The sequence below is a fragment of the Microtus oregoni genome, unplaced genomic scaffold, assembly GCF_018167655.1.
Source record: "Microtus oregoni isolate MIOR12 unplaced genomic scaffold, Mior012 000057F_ref0000458, whole genome shotgun sequence".
NCBI classification, from domain to species: domain Eukaryota; kingdom Metazoa; phylum Chordata; class Mammalia; order Rodentia; family Cricetidae; genus Microtus; species Microtus oregoni.
Window position 1 is genome coordinate 1,970,271 of NW_024543833.1, and position 26,250 is coordinate 1,996,520.

The 26,250-nt window shown below is 43.6% G+C and overlaps 2 protein-coding genes across 4 annotated transcripts in view; both read right to left on the minus strand.

Moving 5' to 3' along the window:
• Positions 1 to 11,751, minus strand: part of Dym (dymeclin) — a 262,580-nt gene extending 250,829 nt beyond the window's left edge. The window contains exons 1-2 of one of the 2 annotated variants that reach the window (XM_041639281.1): positions 11,481 to 11,751; positions 7,741 to 7,881 (exon numbers count right to left, since the gene is read on the minus strand). The gene's annotated coding sequence lies outside the window, so the exon portion shown is untranslated. The remainder of the gene's footprint in view (positions 1 to 7,740; positions 7,882 to 11,480) is intronic. The other variant, XM_041639282.1, reaches the window with a different exon arrangement.
• Positions 11,752 to 20,218: 8,467 nt separating this feature from the next.
• CUNH18orf32 (chromosome unknown C18orf32 homolog) lies at positions 20,219 to 25,653 on the minus strand. Of its 2 annotated transcripts, none has more exons than XM_041639300.1 (3): positions 25,278 to 25,653; positions 21,328 to 21,515; positions 20,219 to 20,825 (listed from the first exon to the last, which is right to left on the minus strand). In XM_041639300.1, exons 2-3 carry the CDS (start codon positions 21,490 to 21,492, stop codon positions 20,760 to 20,762), a joined length of 231 nt encoding a protein of 76 aa, XP_041495234.1. In that variant the 5' UTR covers positions 21,493 to 21,515; positions 25,278 to 25,653; the 3' UTR covers positions 20,219 to 20,759. The 2 variants fall into 2 exon arrangements, with proteins under 2 accessions (XP_041495234.1, XP_041495233.1); XM_041639299.1 differs by having other exon boundaries at positions 25,459 to 25,651.
• Between the last annotated feature and the right edge of the window lie 597 nt (positions 25,654 to 26,250).

A 26,250-nucleotide genomic window follows, 5' to 3' on the forward strand; every position in this document is an offset into this window, starting at 1 on the left:
AAATCTCAGATTGTTTTAGACCCTAAGATGTTAGAGATGCCAGACCATGAGATACCTACTAGAGCTGCTAACAGGGGAAAGGACCAGTCAAAGAGAGAAGTGTATTGCAGTCAATAAAGCTGAAAGGAATTAGAGATCTGAAGAACATTTTGGCATCAGACATGAAGATGCAGCTTGGGAGTTTGCCATGCTGGTTTTTGGTCTTGCAACGGTCCAGTATTTCCTCACATGCTTTCACCTGTTTAGGAATGGTTATGCATATTATGTACCACTGTATGTTGGAAGTATGTGATCTGGTTTTTATTCTGATTTTACAGGGAATTATAGTTCCTTGAGTCTCTGAAGAGACCTTGAACTCTGGACTTAAACAGTACTATAATTGTTATAGTCAAATATATAGGTTCATATATTTGAATGTTTAGTTATCAAAGAGTAGCATATTTGAAAGGATTAGAAGGATTAGGAGGTGTGGCCGTGTTAGAGGATGAGGGTCACTGAGGGTAGACTCTGAGGTTTCAAAACTCTTGCCAAGCCCAGTATTCGTCTGTCTCTGTCTCTTTCTCCCTACACCTAGGGATATGGGTGTAGAACTCTCAGCTACTTCTCCAGCACCATGTCTGCTGATCACTACCATGCTCCCCACCATGGTAATAATGAACTAACCTCTGAAACTAAGCAAACCCACAATAAACGCTTTCTTTTATAAGAGCTGCCTTGGTCGTGGTATCCCTTCACATCAATAGAACAGTGACTAAGACATATCCTAATTAACTCAAGCAAAACCAACAAAGAAGGAGTAAAGTCAAACAGGAGTAGGATCTTATCAATACACAAACATGCTAGTTCTTCTACTAGACTTAGAGCTTGCCTATAAGAAACAATGATCCAAAAGTAGTTACTTTTAAAGAATGGGACTAGGAGTCAGCAACATGGGACCTAGCAAAGGCAACTCTACCAAGTCCAACCACCCAAGCTTGGTCCCCAGGACTCACACATGCAAAGAGAGAACCAACTCTCCCCTGCTGTCCTTAACATTAAGACTGCATAGTGGCATATGTGTGCCCCCACACACAAACATACAACAAGAAAGATACGAACTGCATCTTAAATTATCTTTAAAGAAGCCGAACGGTGGTGGCACATGTCTTTAATCCCAGCACTCAGGAGGCAGAGGCAGGCGGATCTCTGTGAGTTTGAGGCCAGCCTGGTCTACAAGGGCTAGTTCCAATACAGGCTCCAAAGCTACAGAGAACCCTTTCGAAAAGCCGAAAAAAAAAATATCTTTAAAGAACAGAGCTGAAGTCAGGCATGGTGATCACTTGGAGGCAGAGGCAACTCAGATTTCTGAGTTCCAGGTCATCCACAGCTACATAGTGAGACCCTGTCTCAAAAAAAGAAAAAAAAAAAGTTAAAAAAGAAAGAAAAGACAATCTGTAGAACTGGAGAAAGAAAATTTATTCTGTCCTTCTGTACTGTTTAACTTCCCCAACAATAAACATGCTATCATTTAAATTTTAAAAAGAAGGGAAACCTCGTGTTCTCTGTCTGCTCTCCTAATAGAAGAACCCAATGTGCTTCAGGCTTGTGCCAGTGCCTCTAAGTGAGTAACTGAAGGCTATATACTTAGTCTTGACTTCTCAGTCAAAATTCAATCATAAATCTTTACTTAATGGACATTTGGACGTTTTGATTTGATGTCTGGCTCTCAAATAAAATATTTACATTGAGTCCATCACTGTACCACCAAATAAGGAGCCACTTTAAAAGGCAGTGCTTCTACCAATGCAATCACCATTCCTGGTTCACATTTCACTTACACAGCCAAGCATTCACTCCCGCAAGGACTGTTACAGATGGACAACTAGGCAGGAAGGTGACAACTAAGAAGAAAAAGTAACAAAACCAGGTCCCTGCCACTAATGAACAAAGCCCCCTTTTTTGGAAAAGGGAAAATATTTGTGCTGTCCTTGTTACATATGGTAACATCAAACTGAGCCTGGCTCCCATTAAATAATTTGCTTGAAACATGAAGAGAGGATGCATACAGTCTGCACTTTAAAGGGGGGGGGCTAATGTAACACTTTTCTGCCTGTGTAAATTATAGATCCTTAATTCATGCACCCTGTGGGAGCTCAATAAAGATTTATTAAACTGAAAAATAAAATAAATAAATTTTAAAAGAGGGCTGGAGAGATGGCTCATCAATTAAGAACACTGACTGTTCTGCCAGAGGACCAGGGTTCAATTACCAGCATGGCAGTTCACAACTGTCTGTAACTCCAAGATCTGACACCCTCACATAGAGATACACACAGGCAAAATGCCAATGCACATAAAATAATAAAAAACAAAATACTGATGCAAAAGACAGTAAGTCAATAGATTAGGGTAAATGACTATGATGGAGTTATTTCTATCCAAGAAGCTATGGAAATACGAAAGAATTTGAGGTCAAGTATGTACAATGGCACTTTCAATTAACCAAATTATTTCCCTTTCTTTCTCCCTCTTCCTTTCTTCCTTCCTTCCTTCCTTCCTTTCTTTCATTTGAGGCAAAGAGATGGCTCAATGGTTAAAAGCATCCCTGCTTTTGCAAAGAACGTAGGTTTAGTTCCCAGCAACCACAACAAGCAGTTCGCAACCACCTGTAACTTCTGTTCCAGGGGATCCAATGCCATATTTTAGCCTCCACTGGCACCTACACGCATACCCAGATGTACATAAAATAATAAAAATTTTTAACATAAATATATTTTCTGTGTGTGCATATGGGGGAAGAACACGTGCCATGAAGATGTGACACCATCTACACTAAAGAGAAATCTCATAGCTGGACCAGGTGACTAGAGAAACAGACAATGGTCACTAACCAAAGAACATGTTAAGTGTAACAGACACCAAGGGCTCATGGAATGATGGGAAAGTCTCTGAAAGACTGCTCCAAGTGCTATGTTACCATTCACCCAGCAAATGAAAATAAGACAGGCAATGGAGGCGCACAAGGAAATCAAGGTGGAAGTCTTAAGAAGCCAGAGCAACACCTTTAATCCCAGCACTCAGGAGGCAGAGGCAGGCAGATCTCTGAGTTCAAGGTCAGCCTGGTACATAAGAGTGAGTTCCAGGTTAGTCAGGGCTATACAGAGAAATCCTGTCTCAAAAAACCAATAAATAAAATAAAAAGATGTAGGCCGACAAAGACAAGAGCAGGGAGTGTGTATCCTAACCAGTGCTGCTAAGGAAACCCTAACCTGAGTGTCTGCCAAAAGGGACACCAACACGAAGAGAGTCAGTTCACCCCATGGAACCCTGGGAAGATTACAGAATGTAGACAAGGAACCATGAAATCAAACCAGGTGAACGGCTGCCTGTGGGACCTTGTCCATGGAACCAGCGGCTGACTGCAAGGACCTGTGACTCTAAGGCCAAGGTGGGAGGGCAATGAGGTAGAAGATGAATGCAGGGGGATAAAGCCTGCTCGTTAAACAGTTACACAATAGGTTTCCCAGCCTCCGAGGCAGAGGATTGGAAGATTCAACTCCAGAGAATCCAAATGGCAACCCAGGACCCAAGGATCAAGGATTCTCTCCCCCAGGATGCTTTAACAATTGCTTACCCACCCTTACAGCAATGCCTATCACTCCTCTAACAGGCTGGGTGGCACTCCAAATGCAGAGGCAGGTGGATCTCTGTGAGTTCAAGGCCAACTTGGTCTACAGAGCAAGTTCTCAAGTTCCAGGACAGTTACAGCAGTTACACAAAGAGACCCTGTCTTGAAAAAGAAGGGGGAAAAAGCCTCTAACATGAAATAGAGATGCCAAAACAAACCAGAGAAAGAACTCACAGAAAGCAGATTGATCTGAGAGAAAATTTAAGTTAACATGCTCCAAGAGATAATAAAGTTCGGCAGTCCCAGTAACAACAGGAAACCTAATTCATTACCTGCTATGTCCCTTAAGCCCTATGCTGCACTGCAAACACACAGACTTGTTTACTCTTCACTATCCAGCGAGGCGGGACTGGCTCTCACTGCCTGGCTCATGGAGAGCAAATTGTGGTACTCAGGTCAAATCTAGCCAGCTGCCTAAAGAACAACTTTTAAGTGGCTACCAAAAAAATCAATGAATACTTTTATGGCACGAAATGAAAATGCCGGTGCCCATGAGAAAGTCTTATTACAACACTGCCGTCGTCCTTCACTTACAAAGCTTTTCCTGCCACGCACACGCAACGTCCCAGTCTGTTTCTACAGCTACTCCACACAGCACAAGCTTCCAAGATGCACATACCTCAGTTGCACTTCAGGTCCAGGCGCAGTGGCTCAGGTTCATAAGCCCAGCACATGGGAGACTGAGGCAGGAGGACTGTTTCAAGCATGAGGTCAGGCTGGACACACAGAGTCTCTGACTAGTCTGCGTATAGAATGAAAGTGTCTCACAAACACAAAAAAGGAAACAAAGTCAAACATCTTCTAAAGTTCTTTTGACATTGTATCTTTATTATTTTCAACTATGTATACATGTACATGAGTGCAGGTGCCATGGAGAAGGCCAGAGTATAAGAACTGGAGGCCACAGTATAAGGACGTCTAAAATTATGGGCAATTTGTGAGCCTCCGGGTATGAGTGCTGGGAACTGAAGTCCTCTGCAAAACCAGTACAGGCTTTTAACCAATGAGCCATCTCTCTAGCCCCTTTAACAGTTCTTAAATTTTATTTATGTGCACTGTGTACGCGAGTGTACGTCACACGTGTCAGAGTGCCTTGAAATGGAGTTACAGGCAGTTGTGAGCTGCCTGTGATATGGGACTGGGATCTGAACTTGGGTCCTCGAGAAGAGATAGAAGTGATGGCGCATGCCCTCAAACCCAGCACTCAGGAGGCAGAGGCAGGAAGATCTCTGTGAGTTCGAGGCCAGCCTGGTCTACAAAGAGAGTTCCAGGACAGCCAGGGCTGCATAGTGTGACCCTGTCTCAAATGAAAAAACAAAACAAAAAAATTAGAAGTGCTTTTAAAGGCTGAGCTGTCCCTCCAACACATCTCTTGTCTTACTTAATGTCAGGCATTTAACTGCTACTAGCACTGTAGCTATCTACCAGAAGAACACAACATAGCAAGCTTTGCAGGACTAAGCATTCACCAGAATTCCCTAACCTGTACTGCCACACAGTGCTCAGGAGGGAGAGCAGGGATGAGCAAACCAGACCATTTCAAACAAAGCACCTCATCACTCACAATGTCCTCCCAAAAATAACAAGGGAAAATGAGGCCACAACCAAATTAGATCTCAAAATGGTTCATCTGATAGCCAAGCAAAGAAAGACATGTATAAATGCTGAGTCAATTAAACTGTATTACATTTCAGAAGCCAAGAACTGTGTCCAGAGAAAAATCTAGTATTTGACTTAAATTTAATATTTAAAGTGAAAACAGTTACTCAAAAAAAGAAAAAAATTAGTCTATGTGGAATAGTGATAGTTGTGATTATTTTCAAAAAATGCCGGAAAATATTAACCAGAGTAGCTGGTGCTTGCTACCAAGGCTGATGGCTTGCGTGTGGTCCCTGGAACCCACTGGCAGGAGGACAGAAGTGACTCTTGCAAGGTGTCCTGACCGCCACAGGAACACACCAATCAAAAGCTAGATAAAAGAAAGGAAAGAGAGAAGGCAGCCTGCACTAGCATCTGTAAAGATGTGACCAACTGACAGACCATGGTGGGTACGGTGGAACAAAGAGGACCTGAACAAACTTATCATCCCTGAAGAAATGCAAGATGTACAAACTCTGCAGGGTCTTGATATTATGTCCTAGGAACTCAGCCAAAGCATTCGAAGGCCCAAGCACTGCACAGAAAACCCCTATCGACATACAGTCACTGTTCCAGCCCCCAATACTAACAATTCTTTACTACCAATAATAAAAAAAAAAGGGCCTTTCTAACCAGGCATATTCCTGTCTAACTAGAAGATACATTAGCATCTCCTAAGTAGACAGACAGTTCTTGGCACTCCTTCCCCTGTTGCTTCGATATTTTAGCTCCAACTCCAGCAGTCCTCCTCCTGAACCCAAACATCAAGGTCTATGTCCCAGGAATGACGAAGAAACCACTCGGCCCCAAGACAATGGACTGCCATACCTCCAGACTCCATCCTGTGAGAGACACATTAGTCACACGCTAAAGCTACCATGCTCCAGGTCGAAACCCTAACCCTAACAGATACAGGAGGCTTTGAAAGGATAAGAAAAAGGGTGGAGGACTGATCGCCTGAGATATTTTGAAGTAAGAGTTGTCAGAAATGTCTCTCATTCAAGTACTAACCAGACCCCACCCTGCTTAGCTTCTGACATCAGCCAAGATTGGATGTGTTTAGGGTGTTATGTCCACAGATGAGTTTTCATGACTGCAATCCCCACACTGGGGAGGCTGAGGCAGCTGTTGCAAAATCAGAATAAGGTTCTGCTACACAGTAAAAACCTGTCTTAAAATAAAATAAAATAAAATTTAATGATAAACTCACCCCAAAAGAAATGTACTATTGGGGGTGCTGCAGAGATGGCTCAGTGGTTAAGATCACTGGCTGCTCTTCCAGAAGAACAGGGTTCTGTTCCCCATACCCACATCGCAGCTCACACCCCTCTATGACCAGGTCCAGGGGACTCTGATGCCGCCCTCTTCTGGCCTCCCCAGCACTGCATGATCATGGTATACAAGCATACATGCAAACTGAACTCCATATACAGTAAATAAATAAAATCTCAAAAAAAATATTTTAAAGAAATATACTATCCTATGACAAAGGAAAGATTTGACAACCACTTCTGAAGTACAATTTTGAAAGAATTCAATAAAACTGGCAAGGCTTGGCCGGGCGGTGGTGGCGCACGCCTTTAATCCCAGCACTCGGGAGGCAGAGGCAGGCGGATCTCTGTGAGTTCGAGGCCAGCCTGGTCTACAAGAGCTAGTGCCAGGACAGGAACCAAAAAGCTACGGAGAAACCCTGTCTCGGAAAACCAAAAAAAAAAAAAAACTGGCAAGGCTTGGTGGCACACAACTTTGGTTCCAGCATTTGGGAGGCATAGGCATAAAAATCTCTATGAGCTCAAGGCCAGGCTGATCTACATCCAGGTCAGCCAGAGCTACACAGTAAGACTTTGTCTCAAAAAATTATTATTATTATTACTATTATTATTACAAAAACTTCAAAAATCTAAAAGGAAGGAAAAGACTAAGTGTTCTGGTAAAGAAGACTTAATAAAATCATTCCCAATTCTCTAAATTAGTTCAGTCTAGAAATAAATAATATAAAGATAACCTACAAACTATTTACCAGCACATTAAGTTCAGAAATTAAGCTCCACTTTAAAAATAAAAGACTATGCAGGGTGGTGGTGGCACACACCTTTAATATTAGCCAGCACTCAGCAGGCAGATCCCTTCATCTGAGGCCAACCTGGTCTACAAAATGAGTTCCAGGACAGCCAGAGCTACCCAGAGAAATCCTGTCTCCAAACCCCACCTCCCCAAAAAATATTGCTAGCGAAATGAAGCTTGAAGACGAGAGCAGATATACAGAATCACCACTGCCTCCCTGTGAAAAGATACACTAAGGCACACCACCATTAGAGAGCCAGGTGCCTCACACCCAAGGCCAGGAGGCTTCCACAACTCGTCAGCAATGTGGAACAGGAAGGAGAGGAGCAAATGCCACCTTGTCACTCTGCTTTCTGGCCCACAGCACTCACCCAAATACAGCTGAGTCACAGTCCTTGAGAAAGAACTTCAAGTCCAAATCTCAAAAAGTAGATCAAATTTTCTCTCACTCTGCAAGAACCTTCTTTTCCTGCTGAATTAGGGGTGTCCGGGAGAACCCTTGTCTTCTCACCCTGTGCATGAAAACCAACACCACCACAGAGAGAGAGAGAGAGAGAGAGAGAGAGAGAGAGAGAGAAGAGAATTCTGATTACAAGTATCTAACATTTTAAAAACATAATAAAGAGGCCAAAACGAATAGCCTGGGCTATGTATAGTCAGACCCTATTACGGAAGGAGAGGGGAGAGAAGGGAAGGGAGGAGAGGGAACAAGGAAGGAGAAATGTCACATGATGTTAGATGGCTTTATGCTTACTCACTTTTGGAGCTCTCATTTGCCAAAGTGACACTGCAAGGGCCACAGGTGTTTCTCAGCACTTGTTTACAGTCACTGACAAGTCCCAGGCACGGCCTCTCTGCTCTAGCCAGCCCATCATCTGCATCCAGACTTAAGTCTCAGCAAAATATTCTTTTTTTTTTTTTTTTTTTTTTTTTTTTTTTTTTTTTTTGGTTTTTCGAGACAGGGTTTCTCTGTAGCTTTGGAGCCTGTCCTGGAACTAGCTCTTGTAGACCAGGCTGGTCTCGAACTCGCAGAGATCCGCCTGCCTCTGCCTCCCAAGTGCTGGGATTAAAGGCGTGCGCCACCACCGCCCGGCTCAGCAAAATATTCTAAAGTGTGCCGAGACTGACAGAATAAAGCCTCCAAAGGCGTCCACATTTGGAGTCATCTGCGTAACTCAAGATAATGTTACCTCCAAAAGGGACAGCCACAAAAGCAGGCATGGTGGCTCAAGCCTGTAATCCAGCACTTCAGAGGCCGAGGCATAAGATCGTTTAGTTCAAGGGAAGTGGAGAGACTTCAGAGAGGTGACTGAATTAAGGACAAAGAAAGTGGGGGCTAGGAAGACGCTGTCGGTGCAGTACCTAGCACACATACACAACCCAACCTCAGCTCTCCACACTCATGCAAAATCAATAATAACAGCAATAATAATCTCTAAAAAGGCAACACGAAATTAACCTGGATTATCCATATGAAACTGATCCAATCACATGGATCCTTATGTGAAGGAGTTGCCTTTATCCCCAGCTCTCAGGAGAGAGAGGCAGGTGGGTCTCTCAGCCTGGTCTACATAGTTCTAGGACGGCCAGGGCTACAGAGAAACCCTGTCTTAGAAAAGAAACAAAAAAAGAGTGAGTCAATGTCACAATATTTCATTTATTGTTTCACAAAGAATGAGCCATGCTGATAGTTCAAAGCAGAACTAAAGGACAGCAGGAGCTACTGGAGAAGCAGGAGACACTATGGTTTCTTGTTATTTCAGGGAAAGGAGTTTATTCTGAAGCCATTTTGAATGACCAAGGCCTGGAACACAGATTCAGGTCATCCCAAAGTCCATGCTTCAACGTGGGACGACACTACATATTTCATCAAGTGAAACATGGGTGTGTTTCTACTGCTCAGGCCTCTCCTATCAGACGGAAACCAAGGGCAGCAGGGCTCCAGCTCTGGCCCAGCCTAGAGCCCCGGCAGCGCACTCAATAAGCTATTCTTCTACAAAAGTAGATAAAACCTAAAAAGATGCCAACTTTTAAAAACAAGGTCCTTATAAATATTAATGACAGTGTAAAGTTAATATTATAAGCATGCCGGCAGTATGGGACGGAGACCAATCTCATGCAGGTACTACTGAAATGCTATATTTACAATTACTTTAAGATAACAATAGGGGTGCTGGAGAAATGGTTCAGTGGTTAAGAGCACTGACTGCCCTTCCAGAGGACCCAGGTTCAATTCGCAGCACCCACATGACAGCTCACAACGGTCTGTAACTCCAGGATCCAACACCCTTGCACAGACATACATGCAGGAAAAACACTAACGTGAACAAAATAAAAATAAATTATATATATAAAAAAGATAACTACGAGGGCGAATAGGCTTGCATGGAAAGACAGACGGAACTAAACTGGCATTGTTAGAGTGGGAAATGGTATGTGAATACATTATCTTAGTTCAATATTTGTTCTTTTTTTCTTCCTCATGATGCTGAGGATCAAACCGAGGGACTTGTGCATGCCAGGCAAGGATGCTACCACTTATACAACTTGAATGGTTCTCACCCTGTGAGTAGTAACCCCTTGGGGAGGATCAAACGACCCTTTCACAGGGGTCACCTAAGAACATCGGAAAACACAGATAAGTGACATTACGATTCATAACAGTAGCAAAATTGCAGTTATGAAGTAGCAGTGAAAATAATTTTATGGTTGGGGGTCACCACGACATTAAGAACTGTATTAAAAGGTCACAGCATTAGGAAGGTTGAGAACCACTACTCCACTTTTTTCTCAACCTTTCCACAAAGCAACAAGACCTTGATCAAAACAAACAGAAAGGAGTGTTATAACACATTTCTTTTTGGTTTTTCAGGACAGGGTTTCTCTGTGTAGCCGTAGCTGTCCTGGAACTCAGTCTGCAGTCCAGGTTGGCCTCGAACTCAGAGATCTGCCTGTCTCTGCCTCCAGTGCTAGGATAAACCACCGTCAGGCTAACACAGACTTCTCAATAGCTCAATCCCCTTCCTATTAACATTGTTCTATATCAAGTCTCTATGTCTTAATAACCTTGCAACTTGTTTCATCAATTATACTTTGGTCTCAACTCCTTCTGCCCTGCATACTAACTTTATAAGCTTAACCAAGTACCCCAACCTCTAAAATGCCTGTTCTTCATCTTCTAGATGAGGATATTCATTCTTGCCCAGTTTCTCTGAGCTGCCAAGATTATCTAAAATGAAAACTCCAGAGCAGGACAGTCGTTCTAGAAACCCACAAACTTCATCCTCCGGGGCTACCATTCACCCATCTGGCAGATAGTCTTCCTCGACTGAGCCCTCAACTCAGGCACAAACATCTGGTTCTGGTAAAACTACACTGCTCTCCACCACCTCCACTCCCATTTTCTCACTTCCCTGCCCAGCATCTCCTCTCTAGACCTTCAAGGATCCCGCTTCCTCTGTCCCCAGCCAGTCTTTGCTAGCCCCATTACTTACAATCATGCCCTCGCTGTTGTTCAGTACTTTCTTTCACCCCTTTATCGCTCCACTTCCCTCAAACCCCACTTTGGACCCTTTTCACCCTTCAACGAACACCCAATGACTCAAGCAAATCCACCAAGGCAGAAAATAGACTGATGGTTGCAGGGTGTGAAGGGGAGAAGGAACGACTGCTAATGGGTACAGAGCTCTTTCGAGGAGGTAAATAATGCTGTGGGATTGCTGTAAGGCGATGTGAAGAGACTAAAAGCTAGTGAGCTGTACTTCAGTGGTACTTCCAAAGCATGCATTTTACAGTACAGAATGATATTGCCAATAAAAATGTGTCTGTCAGACGCGCAACACGCTATTGCTCGCCCTGCCCATCACACGCCCATTTGTCCAGCCAACCTCGGCGAGTGTCCGGAAGCTCCTGTCGTTCCGGCAACCCCTAGGTCCCCGAGGGCCGGTCGGGGGTCCAGTTCACTTGGTTCTGCACACCCGGGCACCGAGGGATCGCCGAGCTCAGGGCAGCCCCGGAGCGACCCGACCTTCGGGGGCCGCAGCCCTCCGGCGCGCGGTCGGTCACCTCAGGCTCAGTCCCCGCGGGGCGGTGCCCTGTCAGGGAAGCCCACCTGTGTTGGCCGCGCAGTCTCCCCTTCCAGCCGCGGAGGGCGGGTGATCGGGCAGCAGAGAAGCGGGAGCGCGGGCGCACAGCGGCCCGGGTGTGATCGCCGGCTCAGGGCTCCATGGTTCCGCCGCTCAGCGGCTCCGGCTTCGGCTCCCGCTGTGCCCCGATCGCAAAGGTGTCGGTGCGGAGTCGCGGGGGATACAGTGAGAAGAGGGAAGCGGCTGAGGACGCGGATAGGGACTGAACGGCCGGGGCGCGCGCCAGCAGCAGGCGGTCCCGTGGCACGCCGGACGCGTGGGCTTCTGGGAAATGCAGTCCTTCTGCCGTTCCGCCCTCCCAGCGTCTCCCGGGCAACCACATAGCCACGTGGCAAAGTGCAGCCGCCCCAAACTCTAGGCTTCAGGGAGCGAGAGAGTACCTGAACTGGTAATTTGAGATTAAGGCCCCTGTTAATTCCTGCTGGATAATCACACCAACGTCAACATTGCAGGCTCTGAAGAACTGAAAAATAAAACATTTTTAACAGAAAGATCTAGACCCTTCAAAGCAATATAATCAGGACGAGACTCACCAGAGTGAGAATCAATGTTGTGTAGTGCCAAAAGTATGGTATTTGTCTGAGAGGCTAAAGGAGGATTGTTCAGAGTTCAAGGCCAGCGTGAACAGCATACTGAATGAAAAGTCAGTCACAGCTGCAAAGCAAAACCCTGTCTCAAAACAAAACAAAATAGTATGGAATGTGAGCCTGTAATCCTAGTACTTGAATGATGAAGGCCATTCTGTTATGTAAGGGGGTTGGCCAGCCTACATGAAACCCTGTCTTACAGAAAAATGTGGAATTTTAAGTCAAATGACCTGAGGTTACCAAATTAACACCCTTGAATATTAACCTATCCTCATCTAAATTACGTACATAATTATAGCCATTGCAGTGATAACCATTCACATTATGGACTGTTTCCTATGTGCTATTCACTGATATTTTTCTACGTAACCCTACAAAACAGCTATTACTATTACTTCCATTATATAATCGCCATGTGCCAGCATTCTCTGTAAAGTGCTATACAAATATTAGACTTTACTTTTAAACTATTTATTTACTGGGAGGGGCAAGTGCATGCCATGGCACGAGTGTGCAGAATGGAGGACAGCTTATGGGAGCTGATTTTCTCCTACACACATGGCTCCTCGGATGGATTCAGGCGACCGGGATTGGCAGCGAGCACCTTCTCCCACTGAGCCACTTTGCCAGCCTACACATTCTTTTACAATATTACTTGCCAGTAAGTTCACTGAGCTTGCAGAAGAACAGCAAAGCATACTGAAACACAAGGTGCCTGGGGATCTAGCTAATAGGGGAAGGTGCACTTGCCCAACCATCTAAAGAATAACGTAGAAGCTGGGCGGTGGTGGCGCACGCCTTTAATCCCAGCACTCTGGAGGCAGAGGCAGGTGGATCTCTGTGAGTTCAAGGCCAGCCTGGTCTACAAGAGCTAGTTCCAGAATAGGAACCAAAAGCTATGGAGAAACCCTGTCTCGAAAAATAAATAAATAAATAAATAAATAAATAAATAGAATAACGTAGAAGTCACGTTTGTGAAGATAGAGTGAGTCACACCTGTAATCCTAGCAGTTGGGAAGTGAGTCAAGAGGATCAAGGTCGTCCTTGGCTATTCAGTAAGTTCAAGACCAGCCTGGGCTACTTAAGTTCTTCTCTCTTTTGTTTATTTTGTTTTTTGAGTCAGGGTTTCTCGATGTAGCCTTGGATGTCCTGGAACTAGCTCTGTAGAACAGGCTGGCCTCAAACTCACAAAGATACACCTGCTTCTGCCTCCCAAGTGCTGGAATTAAAAGAATGCCCCACCACTATCTGACTGAACTTGTCTTATAAATATCAAAAAATGGAGCTGGGGACACAGCTAGGTGGATAAGGTGCTAGAACGTGTGACGAACTCGGTAGGAATCCCCAGAACTCATGTGAAGCTGTGTGCAGTGATCCCAACTCTCTTAGCGTGAGATGGAGATATAGGATCCACAGAAGCACCTAGACTAGCTAATGTGAAACACACAGCGGCAAACAAGAGACCCTGTCTCAAACAAGACGCAAGGCAAAGACTCCAAGGTTGTCCTCTGCCCTCTACATGTTGACAAAGTACCTTGTCCTGAGTACTGCCATTTTGACTTCAGACTCCATTTTACCTGTAGGGTAAAACAAAGTTCAAGTTCTCAGGCCATGAGGGCAGCTGGAGACTTTCTGATTGTTAACCTCCTTAAATAATAGAAATAGTCTGTTATGCATCTTTTAGTTCTCTAAAAAGCATTACGGCTGTTCCTAACAACAAAAAGCACAAATGAATCTGATTGGTTGGACTGAAAAGCTTACGTTTTGTGTGGGTTGAAAATGATGGGACACATAGGGAAGACCCCTAATCTTTGAATACTGATTGGTGGAAAAATTGTAATTGTAACTTGGCACAGGTATTTGTGGGTTTTGTGCTTAAATACTTGTTTAAATGGATGTTCTGGGACGCAGTCAGTTCAAGTCTGTACTGTGATCCCTGATCAATCAGTTTCTGTAATGCTGCCTGGTAATAAATCTTTCTTGGCAGAACTTTTGTGTCTGGTCAGGTTGATTTGGAGTCTTGGACCCACAACATACACACCATACCATGCACTTACCTGCATTCATAAACACAAATGTATGCTCACACATCATATACTCAAACACAAAGATCACACACAGAGAGGGGAGAAGGGCGTATAAAAAGAAAAATAAGCTGGGCATGGTGGTACATGTCTTTAATCCCAGCACTCAGGAGGCAGATACAGGAGAATCTCTGAGTTTGAGATCAGCCTGGTCTACAAAGTGAGAGCCAGGACAGCCAGGGCTGTTACACTGTTTAAAAACAAACAAACAACAAAAAAAAAAAAAAAGGAAAAAAAGTCAGGATATGGTGGCTCATATCTAATTCCCTATTCAGCCAAAAAGCAAAGGGGGGGGGGGTGCCAACACACTATTTGTTTTCTCCTTTTCCTCTTTTATACTGTATGCCCAGCTGGATGGTGGTGGTGCACATCTTTAATGTCAGAACATGGAAGATAGAGGCAGGCAGAGATCTTAATTTGAGCCAGCCTGGTCTACAGATCAAGTTCCAGGACAGTCAGAGCTACATGGAGAAACTTTCTCAGGAAAAAAAAAATAATAATCCTTCGATCCATGGAATGGAGCCACCCACATTCAGAACAAGAATTCAGTTAATCCTCTCCAGTTAATCCAGGGCAGTTAATCCTCTCCTGAAACACCTCAGCAGACACATAGGGGTATGCCTCAATCTTCTAGGTAATTCTAAATCAAGCCAAATGGACAAAGATAACATACAATCAAGAATTGTTGGCACTGTGCTCTAGACTTGGCCCTGACCTTGGGATGCTTAAGGACTCTTGGAGCTGTAGGTTTTACACACATTCAAGATGTGCTCAATTACCGTGAAAAAAAAAAAAAAAAACAACAGCTGGCATAGCTCAGTTCCAGCCCCAAAGGAATGGCTTTTGAACAAATAGATTTTGAAAATTAGCTCGTTGAGATTAGCAGATTCAAATCTTCACCAACATCTTCATAATGGAACTTGAACTAGCAGATATAAAGGTACATTCCCGGTACCGGTATTAAAACAAAACTCCTCTGAGCCAACGCTAGGTTATTCCATTGCAACCATTTAGGAATAAATACTTCCCAGTCATCAAATTACCTTGGCTTTGAACTCATGGAACTGTCTGCTGCATTCACCTAGTTGATATTGTGCTATGATTTTTGTGAGTGTTCATTCTACTTTCCCCTGTGTTAAAACGTCTAACTTTACCAGATCAGAGAGTGTATTTTGTTTGTTTGTTTTTTACATTTATTGAGGTTTAATATGTGATTTGAATCTTGTATATTGGACAGAGAATGCATTTAAAGAAAAGACCAGTCTCTTTGTTGTGTCTGTTATAGTTAGGTAACTCACTATGTTGCTCAAGTCTTTTGTGCCCTATCTGATTGTTCTATCCATGATAGATGGTGGGTTTTGTTGGTTGGTTGGTTGGTGGGTTGGTTGATTGGTTGGTTGGTGGTGCTGGAGACCAAATTCAGTACACACTGGGCAAACAGTCCACCACTGAGCTGCACCTAAACAGAGTACCAGAATTTCTAGCTATTATTGAAGGAACATTTATCTGTGTTCCAATTCTTTCAGTATTTGCTTTAGATACATTGATGATTTATTATTAGATACAGTCACATATTTCTTTTGTGATAACTGCTGATCTTCAAGATAAATGTTTTCTTTAGGAGGCAAAGGTAGCAGAATTGAAAGTTCAAAGCCAGCCGTGGCTAGTGGCAAATACCCATAACCCCAGCACTTGGGGAAGGAGAGTTAGGTGTTCAAAGTCATTCTCAGCTAGCTACCAAAGTCAGTTTAGGTGACTTAAGATCCTGTCTCTTAACTAGACGTGGTGGAACAAGTCTTTAATCCCAGCACCCAGAAGGCAGAGGGATCTCTGAGTTCAAGGCCAGCCAGATCTACAAACAGCCAGGGCTACACAAAGAGAAGACTGTCTCAACAAAAGAAAACAAACAAAAACAAAACCCAGCCATAAGTCCTGAAAGCGTTGCTTATTCTCGTGTGCTTTGTAAACATGTCACCTGCTCAAAAGTTAGTGCCTTCTAATTTTCTACTGTGCAAGCAACATGAAGATTGTCCCCAGCTGTCCTCCTGTTCTTTCCTGTTTTACAATACTCTGTGAAAACAACTTAGAGGAAATCTGGAATGCTCAAAGGCAGTGGCAGTTGGGTCTGATGAAACACATCTATAGCCCTAGCTTGGCCAGAATGTGCAATGTCTTAGGTGCAATCCTGAGGACTGCAGAAACAAAAACAAACAAACTACAAGCTGGGCATCATTTTAGAATGTCCAGCTGGTGGACTGGAGAGATGGAATCAAAGGTTAAGAACACTGGCTGCTCTTCCAGCAGACCTGGGGTCAATTTCCAGCACCCACATACATGGCAACTCACAACTGTCTGTAACTCCAGTTCTAGGAATCTGACACCCTCACATCAAATGCAAATAAAATTAAATGTCAAGCTGTATCAACTCATATAATAGCCATGATCATGAGGACAGATCAAAATATGTTATGGTTTTCTCCAAAATTTGCCCATTAGAACTTAAATCTCAGGGTGATGGTGTTTAGAGGGGAAGCCTTCCAGAGATAACAGTCGGTCACTAACACTTTTTACAAACAAATCATCTTGGTAAAGATTTGAAAAACTAGAATTGTGTTTGGCATGGACTGAACAGCTATTTGGGACCTCTAGCCAAAGTAAGTAATAATTTATTTCAATCACATTAGATCATGCTTTATTATAAAGTTCAACTTTAGTTTTCTTTTATGTGTATGGGTGTTTTGCCTGCATATATATCTGTGCGCCACTTGTAATCTGGTGCTCAAGACCAGAAAAGGATATCAGATCCCCTAGAACTGGAGTCATATGTGATTATAGGCCACCATATAGCTTCTAGGAATTGAACCTAGGTCTCTAGAAGAGTAGTCAATGCTCTTAAGTGCTGAGACATCTCTCCACCCATGTCTTAAATAATGATGATGCCAATGTTATTCGGCAAAATGAATGTCCCAGAAGCCAGCAACATGAACTACAGGCTTTATGTAGTTGATAATAACAGATGCTAAATTGATGGTACTGTTTTTTTTGTTTTTTTTTTTAGATTTATGTGTACAAGTGCTTTGCTTACATGTATATATGTATGTGCACCACATGCATCCCTGGTGTCGAAGGGATCGGAAGAGGGCAGCAAGTTCAGTTGAACTGGACTTACTGATGGTCGTGAGCCACCATGTGGGTGCTGGGAACTAAACTTAGGCCTTCTGAAATGCAACAACTGTTGTTTTTTTTTTAAGACTTTTATTTTTTTATGTGCATTGGTGTTTTGCCTGCATGTAAGTCTGTGTGAAGATGCCAGATCATCTAGAACTGGAATTACACAGGTGTGAGTTACCATGGCTGGGAATTGAACCTAAGTCCTCTGGAAGAACAGCCAGTGCTTCCAACCGCTGAGCCATCTCTCCAGCGCCACAAGTGTTCTTAACCGCCGAGTCCCGATGGTATGTTTTCATGAATGGTTCCATAACCAAGGGCTGGGAGCCGGCTCATGGAATTCAGACAGCTTTCTTGGGCAGACAAGCAAATGAAGGAGCAGAGATCTGGAGGGCAGATAGAACGCATCCAGCAAGCCCACTAATACTTTCAAGAGTAGTTTATTGAAGGTGTCATGGTGTAGGCCTTTTAATTTCAGTACTCAGGAGAATGAAGCATGCGGATCAGTGAGTGTAATACCAGCCTGGTCCATATAACAAGTTCCAGGCCAGCCAGACCTACAGACTCCATCTCAAAAAAAAAAAAAAAACAAGAAAAGAAAGACATTGGAAGTTGGAAACCAGTGAAGCATAAAGCATAACTGTAGTAGAACATGTACTCAGCAATGCTTATGCCTAAGGTCCAGGGTTTAATCTCTAGCATCAACCCCTCCACCCAGAAAACATTAGGAGAATATATAAAAGTATAAAACAGCTAGAAGCTGGAGAGATGGTTTAGTGGTTAAGTATTCCTCTTCCAGAGGACCCAGGTTAAATTCTCAACATCCACATGTCAGCTCACAACTGTAACTCCAGAACTAGGGTATCCATCACCTTCTTCTGGGTTCTTCTGATACCAAGACATACAGGTAGACAAAACATCCACTCACATAGAATAAAGACACTCAGATCTCAAACACAAGGAAGTCAGTCTAAATTTTATAACTAAAAAATTAGCAGTGATAGTATTTGGATTCAATTCCTAGCACCCACATGGTGACTCACAAACATCCATAGGCACATAGAAAGTGCACATGCGTGTACACAGGAAAAACACACACATAAAAATAACTGGGGCTGGAGAGATGGCTCAGAGGTTAAGAGAACTGACTGCTGTTCAATTCTGGGTTCAATTCTCAACAACCACATGATGGCTCATACCCATCTATGATGAGATCTGGTGCTCAGAACACTATATACATAATAAATAATTTTTTTTTTTTTTTGGTTTTTCGAGACAGGGTTTCCCTGTAGCTTTGGAGCCTGTCCTGGAACTCTCTTTGTAGACTGGGCTGGCCTCGAACTCACAGAGATCCGCCTGCCTCTGCCTCCCGAGTGCTGGGATTAAAGGTGTGCGCCACCACCGCCCGGCTAATAAATAAATTTTAAAAAATTATTCTACTTCAAGGTTTTGTGAGCTGGCCACGATGGCACACACGTGTAATAGCGGCATCTGCATTGCAGAAGGCACAGATATTCAAGGTCATCTTTGACTACAGAGGTCAACTTGAACTGACCGAGACCACTTCAAAAGAAATTAACTTAAAAATGATCTGCAGCATGACTATTGTGCTAGATATTTGTAGAAAAAAAAATGATGTGCAGGATGGATGTGGTGGCTCACACCTTTAATCCTAGCACTTGGGAGGCAGAGGCAGGAGGATCTCTGTGAGTTTGAGACTAGCCTGGTCTACGTACTTTTCTCCAGGGCAGCACAGCTATACTACAAATAAAGATCTTGCTTCAAAGCACCCCTCTCCCCCCAAAAAACCCTGGTGTATAATAAAAACCATGATGTACACACTCAACACAAACATTTTAAGCCAGCAATGGTGGTTGATGCCTGCACTTGAAACACTTGGGAGGCTGAGCTAGGATCCTGACTCCCAGATCAAAGAGCTGGGACAAAACCTGATCTCCAAAGAACAAAGGAGGGTGGGGAGCAGGTGTGGTTGTACACACCTGTATTCCTAGCACTTGGGAGGTAGTGACAGGATTTCCAGAAGTTCAAGGCCATCCTCGGCTAAGCAGAGTTTGAGTGGAGGGAAGTCTAGCGCTGTGAACTGTACCCAGGGCTCAGGTTTGTTTTTTTTCCTATTTATTTATTTATTTATTATGTATACAATGTTCTGTCTGTGTGTGTACCTGCAGGCCAGAAAAGGGCACCAGACCTCATTACAGATGGTTGTGAGCCACCATGTGGTTGCTGGGAATTGAACTTAGGACCTTTGGAAGAGCAGGCAATGCTCTTAACCACTGAGCCATCTCTCCAGCCCCAGGGCTCAGGTTAAACAAACACTTTGCCACTGGGCTATATCTGCAACTGTTTTCGCATTTTTTTTTGGTTTTTTCGAGACAGGGTTTCTCTGTGGTTTTGGAGCCTGCCCTGGAACTAGCTCTTGTAGACCAGGCTGGTCTCGAACTCAAAAGAGATTCACCTGCCTCTGCCTCCCAAGTGCTGGGATTAAAGGCGTGCGCCACCATCGCCCGGCCGCATTTTTTAATTGAATGTGAGATCTGGCTAAGTTAGACACAAACTCATTCTGCAGCAAAGGCCAGGCTTGACCTTGGAGTCCTCAGCCCCTAGGTAGCTGGGATTACAGGCTTCAGGCACAGGATGGGCTTTATCCTATCACCAGGCAAGACCCCTAGCTGCTTTGGGCAAAACCAGGCCAGTCAAGTCCTTCCTAGGTAATTCACTCATTGTAGAATGTTGACTTCTGCTTAACCACTGTCTAGATGCCATCACAGTTCTAAGACTCGCTTTGTTAGCCCGATCTTTTAAAAACATTAGCTTCAAATACGAAAAGACAAAAAGAAGCAAAGAACAAGTTAAAATGAATGTTTAATGCGCCTGCAGGACGAGAGGTACAGCAGAATCAGAATTTGTGATCGACACTGATGTTGATGTTACATTTTTCAAAGAAGTTCCCTCTAGTTCCTTCTTTTCCAGGTTCCTTAGCACAATAACGACTCTTAAGTCTCAGCTCTCCACCGTGTTCGTCAGTAATTTCATCTTTCACACCTCATTCTGTACTGGACACTCAAGTACGAGAGCCCACAGGAACCAAAAGAATGCAAAGGCCCAAGGACGCCACGTTCTGAGTGTCTGCTCACACAAACCTTCTGTTTATTCTTATTAGTAGAAATGAAAGCTACTTTAATGAACAAGAAACTCAGGGTGAGGTCATTAAATATAACTACTTACACTTTAAATATAAATACACGTTCTTCCTGATCAGCATCAGGCAGATAGCTAAACTGCTTATCTATACTCCTGGTCTCAGAGAAAAAAGTCAAGAGACAAAGAAGGTGCTTCATATTATCGGGTCCATTTGAAAACAGCTGAGGGCTACAGGAAAACCACACTAGTTTTTCTTCTTCTCAGAGACCTCTGTTGCTCCTTTTGTGGGTAAGCCATTGACATCTGCACCCTAAAATGACAAAAAAGAAAATAAGAATTATTAGAAGGAAAAGAAACTGATTTTAAGAGACATTCTTTGTAAAAGCAGACAATAAACTTCAGAATGAAATGATTTTGCTTTCAGAATCACGCTGGTTAATTAAATCAACACAGTCGAACAAAGCCAATTTAACAGGCACCAATGCTGAAGACAAAAGCGGTCTAAATAGTTCCTTTCAAAACAGCCTTCACACTGGGCCCCAGATACGTAGCTCAGTGGTAGAGCGCTGATCTGGCAGGTTTCAATCCCCATATCAGGTGGGGGAAAGTAAGTTCCTCAATCAAAGCCATAGGCAAAAGGACAAACATGTTACTCAGAAGTCTGGTCTAAAATCTTCTGATTACTAAATTACTAAATAATTGAGACAAACAAATTAAAGCTAACAGTTCTAGCAGCTCAAGCTTCCAAAAGCCAAGGGTTACCCAGGTGCACCCTTCCACCGGCCTTTCCTCAGGCATTTGAAGGGTCTTACCTGGCAGTCTACTTTGCCTATATTTTTACCATTGGATTCTTGTACAGCCTTTTTAGGCCATATACGGCTGATGACGGGGGAAACCAGCGGGTAGATGTACGGCTCCAGGAACTTTTTGAAGATCCAGAGCAGAACTGGAATGACGACACAAGGAATGCACACCATTGTCCCGGGCTGGATGTCCGAAACTGCGGACAGAGAAGAACCAGCTCACTGTAGATTAGTGATAGAAAGGCTTTATGGAAAGTACTCTTCCTACAGGGGTGGGGGCATGGGCAAAACTATATGCTGAAGGCAAAGCTTTCTAAACCCAAATGCTGCTATCTGCCAGGTAAAGGAACAAGTGAGCAAACATGAACAGCTGAGCTGGATGCCAGCATCCAATTCCAATCACTTTTACTGCCTCAAAGATCTCACGACAAAAGGACAGTTGGGTGGATAAAGGTGCCTGTCTCCAAGCCCGACAACAAATACCCAGAACCAAAACAGGAAAGACAAAACCAACTTCAGTTACTTTGACCTCTAACATCCACAGGCTCACCATGGCATGGGTATGCCTACATGATAAATAAAAATGCAATCAAAGAACTTTTAAGCATTCTGACAGTATGTGCTATGCACTTTATGTCTATGCAAGTTGTCCCCTGACCTCAACACAGCACAATGGAGTGGCTCCCTCTCCCATGCACACATATACAAAAAAAAAGTAAATACTAATAAAAAAATATATATATAGCCAGATATGGTTGTACCGGTCTTTAATTCCAGCATTTGAGGCCTATGAGCTGGAGGCCAGCCTGATCTACCTAGAGAGTTCTAAGACAGTCATCAGGACTACATAGTAAGAAGGGATTTGCTTTTGCTTGGCTTTTTTTCTAAAGGAAAACAATATTATTTATACTCAAATATGGGGTGCACTCAGTGTGAATTATATCAGGAACTACAATGGGCCAGGTAGTTGTGGCACAAGCCTTAAATCCCAGGAAGAGGTGAGTGGGTCTCCATGAGTTCGAGGCCAGCTTGGTCTACAAGAGCAAGTTCCAGGACAGGATCCAAAGCTACAGAGAAACCCTGCCTCGAAAAATAAAAAATAAATAAAAGAGAGAGAGAGAGAGAGAGAATATGCCTCGATAAGATCAGGCTGTAGACAAGCCTGTAGACTTCATTAATTAGCAATTGGTGGGGGAGGGCCCAGTCCATTGTGAGTGGTGCCATCCCTGGAATGGTGGCCCTGGGTTCTATAATTTAAAGCAGGCTGGCAAGCCATGAGGAACAAGTCAGTAAACGGCACCCCTCCATGGCCTCTGCATCAGCTCCTGCCTCTAGGATCCTGCCCTGACTTCCTTCAGTGGTGAGCAGCGGTGTGGAAGTGTAAACCCTTTCCTCCCAAGCCGCTTTGGTTACGGTGTTTCATCACAGCAATAATAACCCTAAGATAAGTATTATCATACAATTATATTGTTCATTTCTAAAAGTTAATACTTCTAATATTCTTTTTATTTTTTGGCCAGAATCTCTCACCATGTAGCCCTAGCTGGCTAGAACTCTAGTTCCAGGCCTTTCTCTGCCTCTCCAGTTCAGGGGTTAAAGGCATGCACCAACACAGCCAGCCCTTCTTAACGTTCTTGCTAATTAAAAATCATATTGACAAGTCTGATTCTGAAAATCAACTATGTCTTAAAAGAGATGACACTTGTTCTATGAAATCAAAAGATCTCGTAAACTTCCAAAATAAATTAATCTCAGGACTAGGACTTCAAGATAGAAAATTATTCTAATTTTATTTCTGTTAATGTGACAGACACTCCAACAAAAGCAACTTAGGGAAGAAACGGTTTGTGTTGTTACTGCAGTCCAAGTTAGTTGAGTACTGTGGGAAAGTTGAGGGAGAAACTTAAAAACATAGCATCTACAATTAAGAGCAGAGAAACAGGGCGGTGGTGGCACACACCTTTAATCCTTTAATCCCAGCACTTGGGAGGCAGAGGCAGGTGATTTCTGGGAGTTCAAGGCCAGCTGGTCTACAGAGAGAGTTCCAGAACAGCTGGGGCTACACAGAGAACCCTGTAATAGCAGAGAGGAAAACACAAGGATGCTTGCTTGCTCGCTCTGCTGCTGGCTTTCTCCTCTTACCCTGTTGAGGACCTCCTGCCTAAGGAATTTTGTTGCCCACAGTGGACTAGGTCTTCCTCCACCCTTTAATGATGGAAATAATCACTAACAGACATGCTCACAGGCCAAGCGATCTGAATCATTCAAACTCTTCTCAGGTAATTCCAGGTTCTTCCAGGTTAGTATTTAAACTAAGCAGCACAAGGACCTTATAAAGAAGTTTCAGAACAATACTCAATGACATTAACTTTTCTGATTTTCACAATATTATTGGGGGAAGTAGCACTGATTGTCGGATAACTCAGCAACAGAAGCAACTTTAAAGTGCTCACACTGCAGCTAAACAGTGTTACGATTCTTTTGAATGAGATTCTGAAAAACTCTAAGTATAAATCTACATCAAGGAACGACCAGCTATTTTTATAAAGGACTCAATCAATTCTAGTCAAAATAACTTAAGAATTTATCAAAGTGATCTCTAAAAATTTCAAGAACACACTCCAATTTAAAAAAACAAACAAACAAATCAGATTAAGCTGGGGGTGTAGTTCACTTGCGTGGCTCCTGCCAGACCCACGGTTTTTAACCTATGGGTCGCGGCGGCCCTGTCACAGGTGTTGCATCTTAGATATCCTGCATATCAGATATTTACATTATGATTTTTAACAGTATCAAAATTAGTTATTAAGTAGTAACAAGATAATTTTACGGTTAGGGTCACAACATGAGAACTGAATCAGGGAGGTTGAGAACCACTGTGCTCTCCCCTCTGTGCAAGCAGCACTTCTACAACAGGGAGTGAGCAGAGATTCTTCTTCAGCATCTTTCCAGGAATCTGAGCTGGTGTCGCACAGGTCTAGGAGTCTTTAAAAGTACCTCGGCACAGCACTGACAGACTTCCTGGGGAAGCGCCTTGACTTGCATCACTTTCTAAAAGGTGTTCCTTGGAAAAATTACTGAACCAGACTATGTCTTAATTCCCTCATGAGGAAAATGACGACGATGACAGCACCCAGCTAACAAGAATGCGGTATGCACTGGACAGTGTGACTGGAGTATAAAACAGAAACCAAACAAAGAGGCCAGGCTTGTGACCCCAACTATTTGGGAGGCTCATGAAAAGAGCTGCATAAATCGGCCCGGGCTACACACCAAATTCAAGGTGTGAACAATTTAGGAAGATCCTATCTCAAAATGAAAAACAAAAGTTTAAAGTCAGGAGCACTCACAAAAGCGGGAACCTGTGCAAAATCAGAATTCCCTTGGGAGGATGAAAGAGAGATATGTATGTGAGTTAAGTCATCAGGACTACTTAAAACAAAATAAAAATCATTTTTTTATCTTTTCCCCAATTTTAAAAAATTATTTAAGAATTTTACAACTCCTCTTAAGGTCCCTTTCCTATCATCCAACTTTGTCATTCATATTTTTGAGTTCTATCTGTTTAAATATTCTACACATTATGCTCTAAATAAAACCCCAAGAAACCATGCCAGTAACTACACTACACTATTACTTATTAGACAAGGTCCCAATTGTAGCCTTGGCTGGCCTTGAACTTAAAGGGATCTACCGGCCTCTGCCTACTTTGTGTCGTGATGAAAAGTATGCACCAACCACTCCCGACTTCCATATTATGGTTTTTACAAAACTTTTTGAGCTCTTTAAGTACAAAGGTAAAAGTATTGTCTCTTAATCCTAGTAAGTTACTTTTTGATAGATGTTTTATTCCATACTGTAGAAACTGCGGTGTAAATGTCTAGAAGACGGCATAGTAGGCTACTATTTTAACTACTATCCAAGCCATCAAAGAGAGCAAAATGGAATCTTTCACTCACCTTAGTCTAAGAGGACAATGGAAGTGACAGAGGAAAGGGCTAGGGATCCACCAGAACAGCCTAAGTAGAGTCGTGAAGTCGCTTCCCTTGATGGAACCGACAGGAACAGGGGAAACCACAGACAACGATCAAAAAGTAGGGAGGCAAAGGGGCCAGAGGCTCAGAGAGAAGCGGCTCTCACCGTGCGGATCCAAGGATGAGAACCAAACCGCCAGGGAAGGAAGGAAGGGACACCGAGGTCGATGGACGAGGACCGGACCGAGACGAGAGGCGAGGCGAGGGCAGGGTACCAGCACACTGACAGAGACCAGGTGCGAGAGCTCCAACCCCACCAAAACGCCCAGGGCAATGTCCGCACTTCCGGGAGGCTAGGCTGCTAACAGCCAATAGTACGTCGTGGAGCTGACAAAGCGGATGCGTCAGACAGGGGACGCGCAGAACCAGAACGTAACAGTGACGTACACAGAGCTCGCCGCCTGTCTGGAGTCGCGCTGTACTCTGCGCCTCCGGGATAGGGAAGATTGACACTATGGCCACCTGACTTGCTTCTGACCCCGGAAAAATCTCTCCTGGACTGCAGAGGGCTCGACAGCCATAGGAAAGGCTATGGCACATGTTCTTGGGCTCACATTTGCTCTTATTTTGGCTTTCACACATGAAATACGGGTCTTGAAATCATGACTCCCATGTTCCGGTCACCCTAGACGATGAGGTTCTGTACATGCCTGGCGATTTAGACCTTTACTGGAGGGGTAAACGTGGAGCACACTAAAAACTGGAATTGGGTTGTTTATAGCACTCAACCCAAGCTGCTGACCATTTTACACGCACTGGAACACTACTGCAGATTAGTGTTGGTATGACTAGATTTGGAACCCTCACACACTACGCTGCTGGCCGAAATACTTAAGTCTCCGTCAGGCAGAGGTAGGATGATCTATGATTTTAAAAGGCCAGCCTGGTCCATAGAGCG